Source organism: Mobula birostris, chromosome 7, assembly GCF_030028105.1.
Source record: "Mobula birostris isolate sMobBir1 chromosome 7, sMobBir1.hap1, whole genome shotgun sequence".
Classification (NCBI taxonomy): Eukaryota; Metazoa; Chordata; class Chondrichthyes; order Myliobatiformes; family Myliobatidae; genus Mobula; species Mobula birostris.
This window is the reverse complement of record NC_092376.1, coordinates 37,989,922-38,006,130: the sequence shown is the minus strand read 5'-3', so window position 1 is coordinate 38,006,130 and position 16,209 is coordinate 37,989,922. Positions and strand designations below refer to the sequence as shown.

General features: G+C 38.2%; 1 protein-coding gene across 11 annotated transcripts in view; it reads left to right on the top strand.

Annotated features, from left to right (window-relative positions):
• Positions 1 to 16,209, top strand: part of pds5b (PDS5 cohesin associated factor B) — a 263,499-nt gene that overhangs the window by 241,857 nt on the left and 5,433 nt on the right. For 9 of the 11 annotated variants that reach the window (XM_072262916.1, XM_072262922.1, XM_072262917.1 and 6 more), the window contains 4 exons: positions 4,058 to 4,203; positions 6,352 to 6,463; positions 10,243 to 10,673; positions 15,787 to 15,906. In XM_072262916.1, coding sequence (XP_072119017.1) covers positions 4,058 to 4,203; positions 6,352 to 6,463; positions 10,243 to 10,673; positions 15,787 to 15,906 — 809 coding nt within the window. Of the gene's footprint in view, positions 1 to 4,057; positions 4,204 to 6,351; positions 6,519 to 10,242; positions 10,674 to 15,786; positions 15,907 to 16,209 lie in introns of those variants that run through there. The other 2 variants (XM_072262926.1, XM_072262927.1) reach the window with 2 other exon arrangements.

Genomic DNA, 16,209 nt, shown 5'->3' with positions numbered 1-16,209 from the left:
TTCAATCTTGATTTTGTTTCACTTTGTATAACATTGAAACCTTTAACCTTTTGTCTCTTGTGCTTTTGATATCTGACATTGGGTTCAACAGCTTGAAAAAGTGTGAATTAAGTAAAAGAGAAGAATGCAGGAGAGGTATGCATGCCTCCAGAATAAAGAATAAGACAAAGTTTAGAAAGGCTTAAGAATTTATGCCTAACAAGGCAACATGAAGACAACATTGAAAAGAAAAGTGGTAAATATATGACTGAAGGTGTTATATTTGAATTCATGCAGTTTACAAAATAAGGTGGATGAGCTTAGAGCTCGGCTATCAAATGGCAGGTATGAAGTTGTAGGCATCACAGAGTCGTGGATGAAACAAGATCACAGCTGGGGTCCTGGGTGGGGTGGCTCTGTTGACAAAAAATGAAATCATATCTTAGAAAGAGGCAACATAAGATCAGGAGTTGTGGAATCCTTGAGTTAAGAAACTGCAAAGGTAACAAGACCCTGATGAGAATTATATACAGACTTCCGAATAGTAGCCAAGATGTGGGGTACAAATTACAAAGGGAGATAAAAAAAGACATGTAAATAGGGCAATTTTACATTAGTCATGGGGGATTTCAGTATGTGAGTAGATTGGGAAGACCATATGGGACTGGATCCCAAGAGAGGAATCTGTAGAATGCCTACAAGGTGGCTTTTTAGAGCAGCTTTTGTTTGAGCCCACTAGAGAAAAGACAATTCTGGACTCTGGTGTAGTGCAATGACCCATATTTGATTAGAGAGCTTGAAAGGAACCTCAGTGTTGTATATGGTGACATGTATGATAAATTTACTTTGAATCTTTAGGAGGCTATGATAATAATATGATAGGATTCACCCTGCAGTTTGAGAAAGAGAAGCTAAAATTGGATGTATTGGTATCTCAGTTGAGTAAAGTTAACTACAGAGGCATGAGAGAGGAGATGACCAAAGATAGTTGGAAGGGGACACTAGCAGGGATGATGGTAGAGAAGTTGATAGTTGGAGTTTCTGAGAGTATTTCAGAAGACACAGTATCAGTTCATCCCAAATAAGAAGCTAGAAAAGTGAGAAGCTTTTAAAAACCATGGCTGCTCACACATCGGCCTTGGAGACTGAAATCATAGGATTATCATGATCTGTGGGATTTTGTGATGGTTACTCCAGGTTTCAAAGGTCAAAGTGAGATTAGAAGGCATTGAGCTAATCTGGAAGCAAACCCCTGTTGTTGCTTACGCCGCTTGATTTAACTTAGAGGTGATGGTATTTAAGTTCTGGCACAATTGTCAAACATCCTTCATTGATTCCAGTTTAGTCCAGAATTGCCACTCTGCTTATGAGCTGGCTTCGTGGAGATCGTACCTGATCCTCTTGTAACTTTCAGGGTCACCATGCCTCTGATCTGGCCCTCAGCAGCTTATGGATCTTGTGGTCCACCCAGAGCTTCTGGTTGGCAAAGACTGAATGATTTTGTGGGGAAACACTCATGCACACTGTTCTAATAAAGTCCGTGAGAGCAATGGTGTATTCATTCAGATCCACACAAGTCCTTGAACATGCAATTCCATAGCTGCTCCTCTGTCTCCTGCATCCACCTCTTTGTTGTCCCAATCCCTGGAGCATTGCCCTTTAGCCTCTGCCTGTGTGCAGGAAGGAGAGGGACAGCCAAGTGATCCGATTTACTGAAACGTGGTCTGTGCATGGAATGGTAGGCATTCCTTCTCTTAGTATAACAGTGGTCTAGTGTGTTGGGACCTATGCTGCCACGGGTTATATGCTGATTGCGATTGGGCTGGTTTTCTTAAAACAAGCCTGTATGAAGTCCCTGACTATAATTTGAAATGTATCAGGATGGATGGTTTCTAGTTTGGAGACGGCATCATGTAGTATCTTGAGTGCTTGATTATTGTCGGATGTTGGTGGTATGTAAACTATGGTCAGGATTATGGAGGAAAAGTCCTTAGGTAAATATAATGGATGGCACTTGCTTGTTAGGTGTTCAAGGTCAGGGACCATAAGTTCGACAAAACTGTCGTATCAGAGCATCACCAAAAGTTTATCATGAAACACTCACCTCCACCTTTTACCTTCCCAAATCAGCAGTGCGGTCCACTCTGTAAATTGAGAAGCCTTCAGATCTGACTGCTGTATCTGGTGTGCTGAAAGAAAGCCAAGTTGCGCTCAAACACAGAACACAAACTCTCATTTTCCTCCTCTACAGCAATCTTCAGGTCCTTAGTTTTGTTCTCCAGCGACTGCACATTTGCTAACAAGGTGCTGGGTAGATGGGACCTAATCCATCTGTGTTTCAACCTGGCATGGAGTCCCCCCCATACTGCCTTGATTCCGGACATGCCAGTGAACCCTCCACCACTTAAGGGTGCCGTACCTGCTTGGTGTGGTGAGTCCTTCAGAGGATCGTGAAATCTGTAGATCATTAAATTAATTTAAAATATATTTGAGGGGAAATTACATGGGCATATTAGAAGTATTGTATATAGCCCGCAGAACATTGCTGTGGCCCACCTGTGTCATCTTGCTTTTCTAGACTATTCTCTAAATGGAGAGCAAGTTCAGAAACCGGAGGTGCAAAGGGACTTGAGGGTCCTATGTGCCAGATTCCCCAAAGATAACCTGCAGGTTGAGTGGATAGTAAGGAAAGCAAATGCAATATTAGCATTCATTTTGAGAGGAATAGAAAAGCAAAGATGTAATGCTGAGGCTCTATAAAATGTTGGTCAGACTATATTTGGAGCATTGTGAGCAGTTTTGGGCCCTGTATCTAAGGATAAATCTTTGGCCATTAGAGAGGGTCTAAATCAGAATCTGGTTTAATATCACTGGCATATATCATGAAATTTGTTTTTTGTGGCAGTAGTACAGTGCAAGACATAATTTAAAAAGCTACATTATAATAAGAAAATGCATATAAATTATTAAATTTGTGCAAAAAGAGAGCAAAAAAGGAATCGTGAGATGGTGTATATGGGTTCATTGTCCATTCAGAAATCTGACGGCGGAGGGGAAGAAGCTGTTCCTAAAACATTGAGTGTGTGTCTTCAGGCTCCTATACTTCTTCCTTGATGGTAGCAATGAGAAGAGAGTGTGTCTTGGGTGATAGGGGTCCTTAATGACGGATGCAGCCTTTTTCAGGCATTACCTTTTGAAGATGTCCTCAATGCTGGGGCAGTTTAAGTTTGGACCTTTCTGCAGCTTTTTCCAATCCTGTCCAGTGGCCCCTCCAAACCAGACAACGATACAACCAGTTAGAATGCTTATCACGGTACATCTGTGGAAATTTGCTTGAGTATCTGGTGACATATACTGGTGACATATATCTGGTGACATTGAGTCTCCTCAATCTCCTAATGAAATATAGATGCTGTAGTGCCTTCCTTGTAATTGCATCAGTATGTTGGGCACAGAATAGATCTTCAGGGATGTTGACGCTCAGGAACTTAAAACTGCTCGCCCTTTCCACTGTTGATCAGACTCAAAGATGAATCCCTGAATATTGTCCAGTTCTCCGACATAAAGCAGTCCTGTAAGCACTCCTTTGCCTCCCTTGACCCATACCTTCCTGGTCCTCAACTTGAGAGGCTGTTTCCAATATTGGGAGAATCTCAGACCAGAGGGTAAAGCCAGAATAGAAGGTCATCTCTTTAAAATAAAAATGTATAGGAATTTCTTTAACCAGAGTGTGGTGAATCTTTGGAAGTAGAGATTAATGGGTTCCTTTTTAGTAAGACTGAAAAGTTACAGGGAGACGTTAGGAAGATTGGGTTGAGAGAGAAGACAAATTGATAGGCCAAATGGCCTAGTTCTGCTCTGATGTCATGGTCTTCTTGGATCTTTTCAAGGGATGCTGAGGAATGATCTTTTCAGGGTCAACTAATGGTGTTTTCAAAATAAAATGAAACGTATTTTTTAATCATGGATAATTTCATGAAATTTATTAATTAACCTATAACATTTAAAACTGTTGCTGTTTACTAACTTGAATTTTAATTTACAGATCAGTAACATTTTGGATTTTTGTTCCATATAGCCAAAGGCAACAAATGTTCTTGGTGCAGTAAATAAGCCTCTGTCATCAGCTGGAAAACAGGCACAGACCAAGTCATCACGGATGGAGACTATGAGCAATGCCAGCAGCAATTCTAATCCCAGTTCTCCTGGAAGAAGTAAAGGAAGGTACAAAATAACAAGCCTGACATTTCCGTATTTGGTGAGGAGTAACTTAGGTCTACCTAAAATTGAAAGGACATTCAGTTATCAATCAACCCAATTAGTTTTTTTTTTGTTTCTTAAAGTTTCTAATCTAGAACCTTAGCTTTATCAAGAAACTTTCACATCTTAGCAGTGAAATTAAAATTATTTTGCACGGAAAACATAATTCCTGATAAAACATTTAGTTTTGATCCAATACTTCCACTTAAATGTTCAGTATTACTAAATTCCAATGCCATTTAATTTGAAAGCCAAAATAGGTACACAGTAACATGAGAAAATCTACAGATGCTGGAAATTCAAGCAACACACAAAATGCTGGTGGAACGCAGCAGGCCAGGCAGCATCTATAGGAAAAAGTACAGGCGACATTTCAGGTCCTGACGAAGGGTTTCGGCCCGAAACATCAACTGTACTTCTTCCTACAGATGCTGCCTGGCCTGCTGCGTTCCACCAGCATTTTAAATGTATACAGTAACCATTTTAAAAGCCAGTATTTTCTGCAGTGAAAGTGGTTTGAGATACCATTTCTGTAAACAAAAGTTTGAAGAAAAACAAGATAACTAAAATATTGAAAAGGAAAAGATGGAATCTGTTTATAAGAAACATTCTTGGAGAAAGCCAGCTGTTGGAAATTTTCGGCAAAGTGGCAGATTATGAATCATGGCTAAATAATTTGTTCTATAACAAACGATGAAATTGATTAGGAATGTTCCAGGTTAGACTGCTGTTTGTTCAGATGGAAAGGAAATTATTGGAGTTAATTCTTTAGTGAACTTCAAGTAGCTTGTTTTATAGGAATAACATATCTAAAAGGAGAAGAACTAAACATTCTTTGCAGAGTTGCACCCAGAGAAGTATTGGTGTCCAGCTACAGTACTATGACAGTTTCTATTCTTTTAAAGCTAATAGAGGTGAGCATAACAGTGTTGTTCACTGTTATGTTTCAAGATTGTAATTAGCTAATTCTGATTTATTTGATTGAAATTATTTCTCTTTAGGAAGCCTCATTTTATACTTAAAACAAATAAGAATGGAGCTTACTGGTTTATAATCTTTTCACCAAATACTATGGAATAACCATGATAATGAAAGAGTAATTTTATCCTTTTCAGAACAACCATTATGATAGCAGCATAATCTTAATGCAGGTAACAGTTATTTAATCTGGGGAAAATCGTACCCCGAAAGACTCATTAGTAAATGATTCTGGTTAATTGGGTCGTCAGTTAATCAGGGCAGCTGCTTATTTGGGACAACTCTTAAAGAACAAAAACTAATTGAGAAAATAGCTGGGATTCCCTTAATTTATTTGGGACACTAAATTGCCACTTAATTAAGACAGGAGACTGTTACTGACTAGTTTCTAACTCACTTCAGTGTTGCTGTTAGACACTACACCATGCTTAAAGTGAACAGTTTTTAAATAGCATCAGTTGCCTGTGTTTGTGTTCAAAAAGCATTGGTTTTTCTCACTGATAGTTGGCGAGAAATAAGCAGTAAGACAATTCAGAATTGTTTTGCTCACTGCGGTTTCAAGTGTTCAGAAATGGAGATTCCAGTAATGGCCAGGCGTGAAAATAAAATAATTTCACTACTTCAAGTTAGGAACTATGAAGAATTTGAAAATATCAAGAATCACCTTGAATGTTACAATGAAAATGAGGATTTGGAGAATGCAATCGTCAGAAGCATTGAGTGAAAGCAGTCTGTTAATCTGCACTAGGTGTTTGTGCTGATTTTGTTCGTTTATAATCAAAAGGACATGTTACTGTACAATGAATGAATTTCTCCATTGATAACTATTAGGAACACAGTTTTATATTTCCATTGCTGTGAAACATTGGTTAATTGGACCAAAATTATTGGTTCCGATGTTTCCCAATCCACTAAATCCACTGTGTTAATGATTCTCTTTTGGAATAACAGGTAATGTTTAAACTGTAATTGCTGTACATTTTATATAGCATCTGTTTAGAAAAAATGGGGGAATAAACTACTTACAGAAATGTAGTCGACAGATGAGTAAATTAATGTAATGAAAGAAAAAGGAAATAAATGTAATTATGTTGGGTGTATTTAAATATTCAATTTGTGAATGATTTATTTGAGGCTGGATAGCTCTGAAATCGATCACAGTGAAAATGAAGACATCACAGTAATGAAGAATCCTCCTCTTCAAGCAAAGAAAATGGAAAAGAGGGAAGACTCAGACCATCTGAGGGTATGTCTAACTGTGTTCAAGAGAAGACTGTATTCCAGGGCAAAGCTTTTTTGAGGTCAGAACTAATTTGATATAGTGTTATTATGGATGTATCACTGGTTTTGGGATAAGGCAAGATGGATTATCAGGATTAGTAATTAATTACTAAATGGTGATTTCCTTGGTATGCAGAAGTATTTTGTATGGAGCATGTTGGAAGGTTAGTTTTTTTTTCGGTTTTGGTATTCAAGGAAGGAGGGCTTCATTGAAAACAAATTATCTGTATGTTTGTATGTATACCTTTACACATTTTATTATTTAATGTTATGTGATTTTGGTCTTTTCCCTCGATTATACTTCACCCAGTTTTTACACTCTAATTCTTAAAAGCCTGAATTTGCATAGATGTGATTCAAAATTTAATTAGATCATGGTTCATTATATTTCAACTCTATATGCCATTGCTGCTTAAGTAGCAATATCTTTGCCTCAGAAAACCTTACTGATTCCATTTGTGATTTTGTTCCTCTTAGACTTCAAAGGGGTTTGAGTTCCAGATTTGGCCTGTGCTGTTTTGAAAAAAGCCTACTCGTTTATTTCACTGCAGGTCAGCCTAGCTCAAAATACGAGTTATTGGCCTCTTGTTCAGGATTTTTCCTGCCACTGAAAGATTTGAATTGGATCACTTGTTAAACCTCCAAAACGTCAAAGAAATATGAACTGCAATGATGTAGTTTGCCTTTTAAAAAAAAGTCATAAACTGATACACAAGTTCTTTCAAGCAAAACTGTCAATAAACCACAAGGTTCTACATGATGGATGATCAAAAGCTGATTAAAAGGTTTTGAGGCATGTCTTTAAGTGTGGAAAAGAAAGGACAGTGTTGTAAGTGGAATAGAAGAAATTCCAGATCCAAGGACTTGCCAGCCTTGACAGCTAAGACTGTTAAAGTGATTGAAGGGATTCTTAAGAGATCCAAATTGGATTAGCATAAGGATTCCTAAAGATTGCAGATTTGGAGGAGTTTAACAGTATGGTTGGCTGTGGGTATTGGTGGTGGAAGGGAGATTGGGATTTTAAAAAATCAAGAATAAAGATTTTGAAAAACAGGGTATTAGTTAACCAAGAACTAGTATGGATCAGGGAGCACAGGCTTGACCAGTGATTGGTATTTGGATCAGTTAGGATTCAGATACCAGAGTTTATGATGGCTAGGAATACAAGCTACAGTCATATTGATATGGTAAAAAGTAAATATATCAAAGGCATGAATTTTCATCAGTAAATGAGCTAAGATGAGGCTGGAGTCAGGACTTATTGAAGTAGAAAGTAGTTCTCAGTAATGGTGTGGTCTGAAGGTTATTTAGATAATGTAACACCAAGATTATGAACAGTCTGGTTTAGGTAGCAATAGTTGCTTAAAAAAATCAAATGGAGTTGATGGCTAAGGATCAGAGTGAGGATGAAGATTTTTCTTTTCCCACTATTTAGTTGTAATAAATTTCTTCTCCTGTACAAGATTCAACATAATTTGGAGATACTGGCAAGATTAAGAAATGTAGTATTAAGATAAAGCTGGTTGTAATCGTGGTACCTGTGGAAATTGCCATTTTTCTTTTCAGGTTGAGCAAAATGGTAGTGAGATGTATGCGTGAGAATAAATCCTGGCAGTTCACCAGAGGTGGACACAGGAAAAATACTCATTATGGGTTATATTCCAGCCACACAGGCTAGCTAGGAATTAATGCAGTTGGATGAAATCCCACCAGCTTGGGCAACCGTAGTAGAGTTCAGGAAGAAGATAATGTGATCAGCCATGTTAAATACTACACAGGGCATTTAAGAAGAGAGAATTCCAATATCATAAACATTAGTGAACTCAATACTAGCTGTTTTAAGATCATGGCAAGTACAGAAACCTTTTTCACAAGGATTCAAACCAGAGGGACTAGAAAAAATTGGAAATTTGGGAGTAACATGTTCAAGGGTTGGAATGCAATAATTATGAAGAAGATTGGATGTGTCAACAGTTTGTTCTATTTTTGAGAAGAGGGATAGTGAAGAAAAGATGGCGCCTTATGGTGATTATGAAAATTTGATCTATTCCGAGGAAGGGAGGGAATTGGTGAATTAGATGATCGCATAGTTTCTATTTTGGTAGCAAAAGATGTCAATTGACTGTGACTGCTCGTAAGGGAAGAAGAAACTGCAGGGGGATTTCTATAGGTATGTTGACAGTAGGGAAGTATAAGGTTATTTTTGTGATCTTTTGATACTGGAGCCATCACTAGCCCTAGTGGTTGAGAGCAGGGCTGAATTGTGCTTTCTGTGGTTCATCTTGATCTAGTGAAGAATGGATTAGCTATTGATCTGCACTGTGTCCATTTTCATTTTTCTCTTGGTCTTAAAGGACTGGAGAAGAGGGCCAAATTTAGGGAATGGTCGGCATGAGAGATTAAGGTGTAATGTTGCATAGATTAGACTATGGAAATGTGTGTCAAATGCTGTGCCAAAAGTTAAGCGTTTGGAAAATATGGATGCCAGTGACTCTTCCAAGCTTTTTGCCATTTTCAGATAGGAAAATTTATCTACATAACCTTGTGTAATTTATGAATGTATATTTTAGTGTGGAAGAATTATTCCATCCCTTAACTAACAAGACAATTTTTTTTTTTAGAACGTTACTTTCTAACTCTACAACAGTAAGGAGCTTTTAAAATTGACTGTTCCCTCAGCATTATACTTGGTACTGTGGCATTTGCATCTCTTTTTTAAATTGTCTGATCTGCAGGCGTTTAAAGCTTGAAGATTTGTTCATCTTAAGCCGCATTATTTTTCAAGAGTTTGTTAACATTGAAATTCACCAAGTTCCTCCCTCTTCCAGATTGACTTTCCCTGTCCTGGAGAGTTTTAATCCTCTCTGAAGGATTAACGTATTTATTTATAATACAGATAACGTATTTATTTATCACAATTTGTGACCTACCTTTTGGTACCTGATATTTCCTGAAAACAATCTTTCTTGATTGATGTCAAACATCAAGGTTAAGTTTAGGACTGTTAGCTTAGAGTTGACTTGCCATTGTAGTTCCTTCCAGATGAACTTGGCTTTGGATCAATTTCCTATGAGCCATTTTTACACAGCACAATGCTTCATGTTTGTATTCTGCCACTTGAAAGGATATTAGTAAAAAGGAACATGTAACTTTGCAAAGGATGAAAATGAATAGTTAGGTGGTAATGACATGATAATATTTAGATGGAGTGAATACACACAACTTTTTTTTTACAAGGAAAGGGAACCATAAACCATTGGGCATAGAGGAAAGATTTGAAAGGAACCTGGGGATAGCTTCTTCACACAGAGGGTTCTATTTATATGGAATAAGCTGCCTGAGAATGTTGTTGAGGCTGGTAAGATAACAATAAAAGACACTTGGATAAGAACATGGATAGAAAAGGTTTAGCGGGATATGGGCCAAACATGGGCAATGGGACTAGTTTAGGTGGGCATGTTGGTTGGCATGGACAACTTGGGCTTGAGGAACCATCTCCATGTTATTTTTCTCTTGACTCAAATCATTTGTGTTTACAACTCCCTGTTAAATGTTTCATAGTGTGGCAACTTGCAGGCTTCTTAATGCAATGAGCTTCTCATTCTGATTATTTTTGGAGTTAATGACTCATAAATGCTTTGCAAAGTTGTTCACTACTTTACAGTTACCTGCAATAGTTATAAGTAAAGGCTATTTTTCGTATAATACTACAAATTAATGGTATTAACCAATTATTCTTTATAGTCAGAGACTGACAAACCTAGAGGACGAAAGAAAGGATCCTCTGCAATTTCATTAGATCAAGATGATAGATCAAGTGTAGAACTTCTGGATCAGGTGAAACCTGCTAAAACAAGTCAACGTGGCCGAAAAAGAGCTGCACATACCTCTGAATCAGATGAACAGCAGTGGCCAGAAGAGAAAAGATCAAAAGAAGACCTCTTGGAAAATGAAGATGAACAGAATAGTCCACCAAAGAAAACGAGAAGAGGTCGTCCACCCAAAGTTACTAATGAGGAACTCTCAAAGGGAGAGACCCAAAGAAAAGGAAGCAAAAAGGGTAAGAAGAGGGCAGCATCAGCGGATGAAGAAGATGGTGATGGAGATAATGAAAATAAAGAACAGAAACAGAAAAGAATGAGGCAGCCAAGAGCACCCAAAAAATCTCAGCAAAGGTTAGTACTTGAAATTGGATTATTTATTGGCTTTGGATGCACTGGTGTTTGAAAAGTTTAACTGATTTTTATTTTTATTAAAGTGAAATTCTAGAAACCAACAAAATACTCAAGACAACTAGAAATATTGTTGATTTTTAAATGTAGGGAAGCTATTCATAAACACAAAATATTCTGCAGATGCACACTAGGGCTACACACACAGAATGCTGGAGGAACTCAGTAATTCAGCAGCATCTGTGGAGACGTCCTGATAGGGTCTTGGCCCAAAATGTCGACTGTTTATTCCTCTCTGTGGATACTATTCAGATAGTTACCAAATCAATTAACTTCGTTTGGCAAGTGCTGACATTGATGGTTTGAAGTTCTGTTTGGATTCTATCTGTTGATTAAATTTGAGTGTAGCTAAATAATTTTCCACTATAATTTGTCTCTGTATAACACAAATTTATGTAGCTTTTGCCACCAAGGTTGTGAACACCTGTGGCTGGGAAGTAGGATTGTTTCTCTTCACTAGCATGGCATGATTGAAAATGCACACAATTAAACCTGCCAGAATATTGCCTAAAGATTAGAATTCTCAACTTTTTTCACTTCTCCGTTGAACCATTCACTGGCATTTTCTCTGTTCTCTCCACTTCACCCTACCCCATCCTCTCCTATTTAATATCTGCTGATATCCTCATTTTTCTCATGAAGGATCCTTGACCCAAAACATTGACACTGTTTCTTTTTTTATGATTTCTGTCTGACATGCAGAACACTTCCAACATTTGCTTTTTTGTTTTGGATTTCTAACATCTGCACCTAATTGTATCAATTGAATTTGTATGTAGGAGGTGGGGTGGAGATATGTCTCTACCAAAGGAGGTTTAAGGTGCACATTCCCTCTGCTAGCCTGCAGGTCACCCTTGGGTAAGGTGTAGTATCTGCTTAGCACCCCCCACCCCACCCCCCGATCAGGGTCACGTGAAGTGATGGGAGCAGGTGGTGGATGGTCTTATGAGCAGCTGGTGCATATCACAAATTCTGGTAATGCGACCACTGATGCCAGGCAGACAATCTCTGAAGAATGTTGATAATGGCTGGGGTCACCCGTCTTGTAAAGACTCTGCACAGAAGGAGGCAATGGCAAACTACTTCTGTAGAAAATTTGCCAAAAACCATTATAGTCGTGGATAGAGAAAAGAATAATAACAATAGCATGAAGGGGGTCTTCCTTACAGGCTTTAGACAGATGGAAGACCATGATAATACAACATGGCACATGATGAATTTATATGCCTTTAAAATGATGGAAATGAAACCACATTTCCAAGTGCTTTAATAATGTTGTTAGCACAATATTTGCAAGTTGTTAGATTAGAAGTATTAAGGAATGGACAAAATTGATTTCAAATAAATTTCATTGTAACCAGGTTAGAACCATAGAACACTACAGCACAGGAAACAGGCCATTTGGCCCTTCTAGTCTGTGCTGAAACTTTATTCTGCTAGTCCCATTGACCTGCACCCAGTCCATAACCCTCCAGACCCCTCCCATCCATGTACCTATCCAATCCTACACCAGTTTCAGAGTATCACTGATATTCATCTCTGCACACTAGAATCAATTTACAGTGGTCAGACAACCTACCAACCTGCACACTTTGGAATGGGGATTGGGATGGGGAACCAGTGCACCCTGAAGAAACTCGTGCATTTTCACAGGTTATTGAATTAGATCTAAAATGGGTAGTGCTAAGTACTTTCACAATGGTGAAAAACTAGAAACTATAGAGATCCGTAAAGACTCTGCCATTCATCCAAAGAGGAAGATAAACATTCAGTATTTTATAAAGTTGTTGAAATTAACTTCATACTTTTAATACCCCCCACACAAGCAGCAGGAAGTTTGATCTCAGTGTTTGATCATTTATATATCAATATGTTCATTTAATTTATTACCCGACATGGTGTCTCCACTGAAATGGAATTTTTTGTGTTAAATTGTAAAACTAACATGCCAAATTGGTCACACCAGCAGGTGGTGTTGTATTCTCTACAAATTAGTCCAAATCTTTCAAAAATGCCATTTTTTTTGTTTTGCTGTGAACATTTTAATGTGATAAAAGTAGTTGTGACATTTTATAAGTTTGCCTATTTTCAAAAATTTGTTGTGCCATTTCCCTTCTTACAATGTGCGTGTGCATAGAGGTCAGTGGATGTGTGCAGTACATCAAACAGTGTCACACTTGCAGTTGTCCACTGACGGCTTGAGACACTCGCAGAAGAATCACTTGAATGAGGAGTTGAGGCTTGCTTTGGAGCTAATTAAAGGGGACCATTCTTATTAAGACAGATGTGACAATTTTCTGGCAGGTATTTACACCTAATTCCAGCTGATAATATTTCAGGTCTGCCACTTCCTCCATACTCAACCCAGTCACATCTCTTCATTCTGTGCCCCATAGATAATTAATTGAACTGCACACCCCACTTTGCCCTATCTGCAGTGCTATACTTCGTATCTACACCTTAGCGAAATGATCTTTTGTATATACCTCACATGCAGAAGTTGAATGGGGAGGTGGGGCCTCACTACATTAGTACTGCCTCATATAGTTCTGCTATCATGCACCTTTACTGGGCCAAAATACCACATGAGAAATGATAAGACTGCCATGCATTCCTCCTGCTTGATACTGGTCTCATCCACATCTGTTCCCCTCCCATCTTCCCCATTTCCCTCAGTTCCTTTATGACCTAATTTAGGGGTAGAACAGTGACACTATTATTAGAGCTGCTGCCTCTCAGCTTCAGCAAGCTGGATTTCATTTCAATCTGCATTGTTGTCTTTGTCAAGCTTGCATGTTCTCCCTGTGAAAATGCACGAGTTTCTTCAGGGTGCACTGGTTCCCCATCCCAATCTCCATTCCAAAGATGTGCAGGTTGGTAGGTTGTCTGACCACTGTAAATTGACTCTAGTGTGCAGAGATGAATGTCAGTGATATTCTGAGTGGGAGTTGATGGAAATGTTGAGGAGTATGGAAACTGGTGTAGGATTATATTAAGTTTCTATATAATATCTGTAATTTCCCAACTCCTGATGTTTGTATCGCCTTCCCTTTGCCCTTAGTCTCTACTGCTGCATTAACATGGTCAGCTATCTAAATGGTTATACTTGACAGGTATTTTTGATTACAAGATTGTATTCTTACTTTGTCATGATTGTAGACCTGGAGTTATTCTTTGAAAAGTTTTGTGTTCATTAAATCTATGGAGCAACAATTTGAGTCTATTCTGAACTACTTGCTGAAACAGATCCACATAGTTCAAGGAGACTTGTTAAATCTCTAAAGCTGTACTTTTCTGGTCTTTTCCTCTAGTCTGATTTTAGTATGATTAGTAATTTTGTACACAACACAAAAATTGGTGGAAATATAGATAGTGAAGAAGGTTGTGAAAGGATGCAGCAGAATATGGATGAGTTCGAAATTTGGGTGGAGAGATGGTCGATTGAGTTTAATCGTGTCACATTTTGCATTTTGGGAGGTCAAATGCTAGAGAAAGTTAAAGTCTGTCCCGAGCCTTAGGCTCATCAGGCCGGTGCTTGTGCCGGATTCTGTGGCGTGAAGCAACTGAGAGTACGAGACTGTCTCTCTCTCTCTCGCTCTCTCTCTCTCGCTCTTGCTCTCTCTCTCTCTCGCTCTCTCTCTCGCTCTTGCTCTCTCTCTCTCTCTCTCTCTCTCTCTCGCTCTCTCTCTCTCTCTCTCTCTCTCGCTCTCTCGCTCTCTCCCCCCCCCCCCCCGATATTTCTTAGGATGATTAATGTACAAGGATATCTTGGAAAGCTTGTCCTTTGCTCTCTGGAAGTGGCAATGTATATGGATAGAATGGTAAGGAAGGCTTGTCTTGATGGTGCACTGAGTATTAAAGTTGGCAAGTCATATTGCAAATGCATTTGGAGTATTGTCTGCATTTCTTGTCACTGCACTATAGAAAAGATGGAAGGATGGGATTGGATTGTTCTTGGAGTAGGTTAAAAGGTTGACACAATATCTTGGGCAAAAGGGCCTGTACTGTACTGTTCTGTGATGTGGGGCTTTGGAGATGGTGCAGAGTAAGTACAAGAGATCAAGTTCAAGCTTAACTTGAACCATATACGTGCATGCTGCCAAACAAATTCCTCGAGAGCAAGGTGCTCAACACAGTACATATAACTCACACACAGCTCATAAAGTAATATTACCACAATTAAATTAACAAATAATAAAATATATTCCAAAAGGCTGACATTTAGCATTAGGTGCTTTCACAACATGTTTCAAAAGTAAACAGTGTATCAGTACTGGCGCTTCACAAGTGATGAGACCTAGGTGGTGACAGGGTGTTCAGTAGTCTCATGGCCTAGGGAAAGAAGTTGTTTCTCACCTTAAGTCTTTGTTCTAATGCTATGGTACCTCCTTTGTGATGGTAGGGAGTCAAAGAGATTGTGGGATGATGGAAAGAATCATTGATAATGCTAAGGGCCAAGCATTTGCAGCACTACAGATGGTGAAAGAGAGGCCCCAATGATCCTGTCAGCAGCCCCGCAATCCTTCATATGGTCTTGTGGTCAGGTGCCTTGCATTTCCCATACCAGACAGGAAGGTGTTGCCTAGATTGGGGAGTATTAGCTATTTGCTAACGTGCAAGAAGCTGAGGGGTAAACTTTTAGAAGTTTTTAAAAATTGAGGTAACAGTAAATTTAGAATAGATTTTTTAAAAAAACTTAATCCAAAAGTATGAGAACTGAAAATGTCAACAAAGAAAGAAATACAAGATTGAAAAATTCAACTGATGATGTTTACTTTATGCAATTTAATCCTTTGTAGTTGGATTATGGTTTTAATAAAAGGTCATTGACTTGAAATTTTAACTTTTTTTCCCTTTGCTGAGTTTTCCCAGCATCTGCTGTATTTTACTTTTGATTAACTTTTAACTTTATAATTTAATCTCTACATTAATTGTGTATTAGTAAGTCAAATTTTTCATATAATCATCTGAATGTATTTTTAATTATAAGTTGTAATATTAGCCTTTTAATAGACTGAGCTAATAATACCAAGTGTTACAATCATCTGTGTTATAGAATAGAAACCCCAGAATCTGATGTGAATGACTCTTTATCGACGGAATCAACACCACAGAAGAAGCGAGGACGGCCACCCAAAGCCTCACCTACATCGCAATCACAGCCAAAGAAAAATTTGTAAGAGATAACCTGCTTTGAAATTGATGATGTATACTGTTTGTTAAAGATTGTATTAATATTTTGAACATAATTTTATACCTCTGCAGGTAACAGTTTAGATGAAAAATAAGTATATTTAATCCTTGCTAATTTGGAAATTGAAAATTTCTAGATCAGACTTTGTTATCAAAATTCAAAACTTGTCTTCTTCTAAAGCCCATCACCACTACTAGGGTATAGGACACTGACAGCAGCTCAGTGCTCTGTTCTAGGCCAATCTCTCAATCTTTCAAGGTGTAGCCTATCAAAGATTCTTTCTCT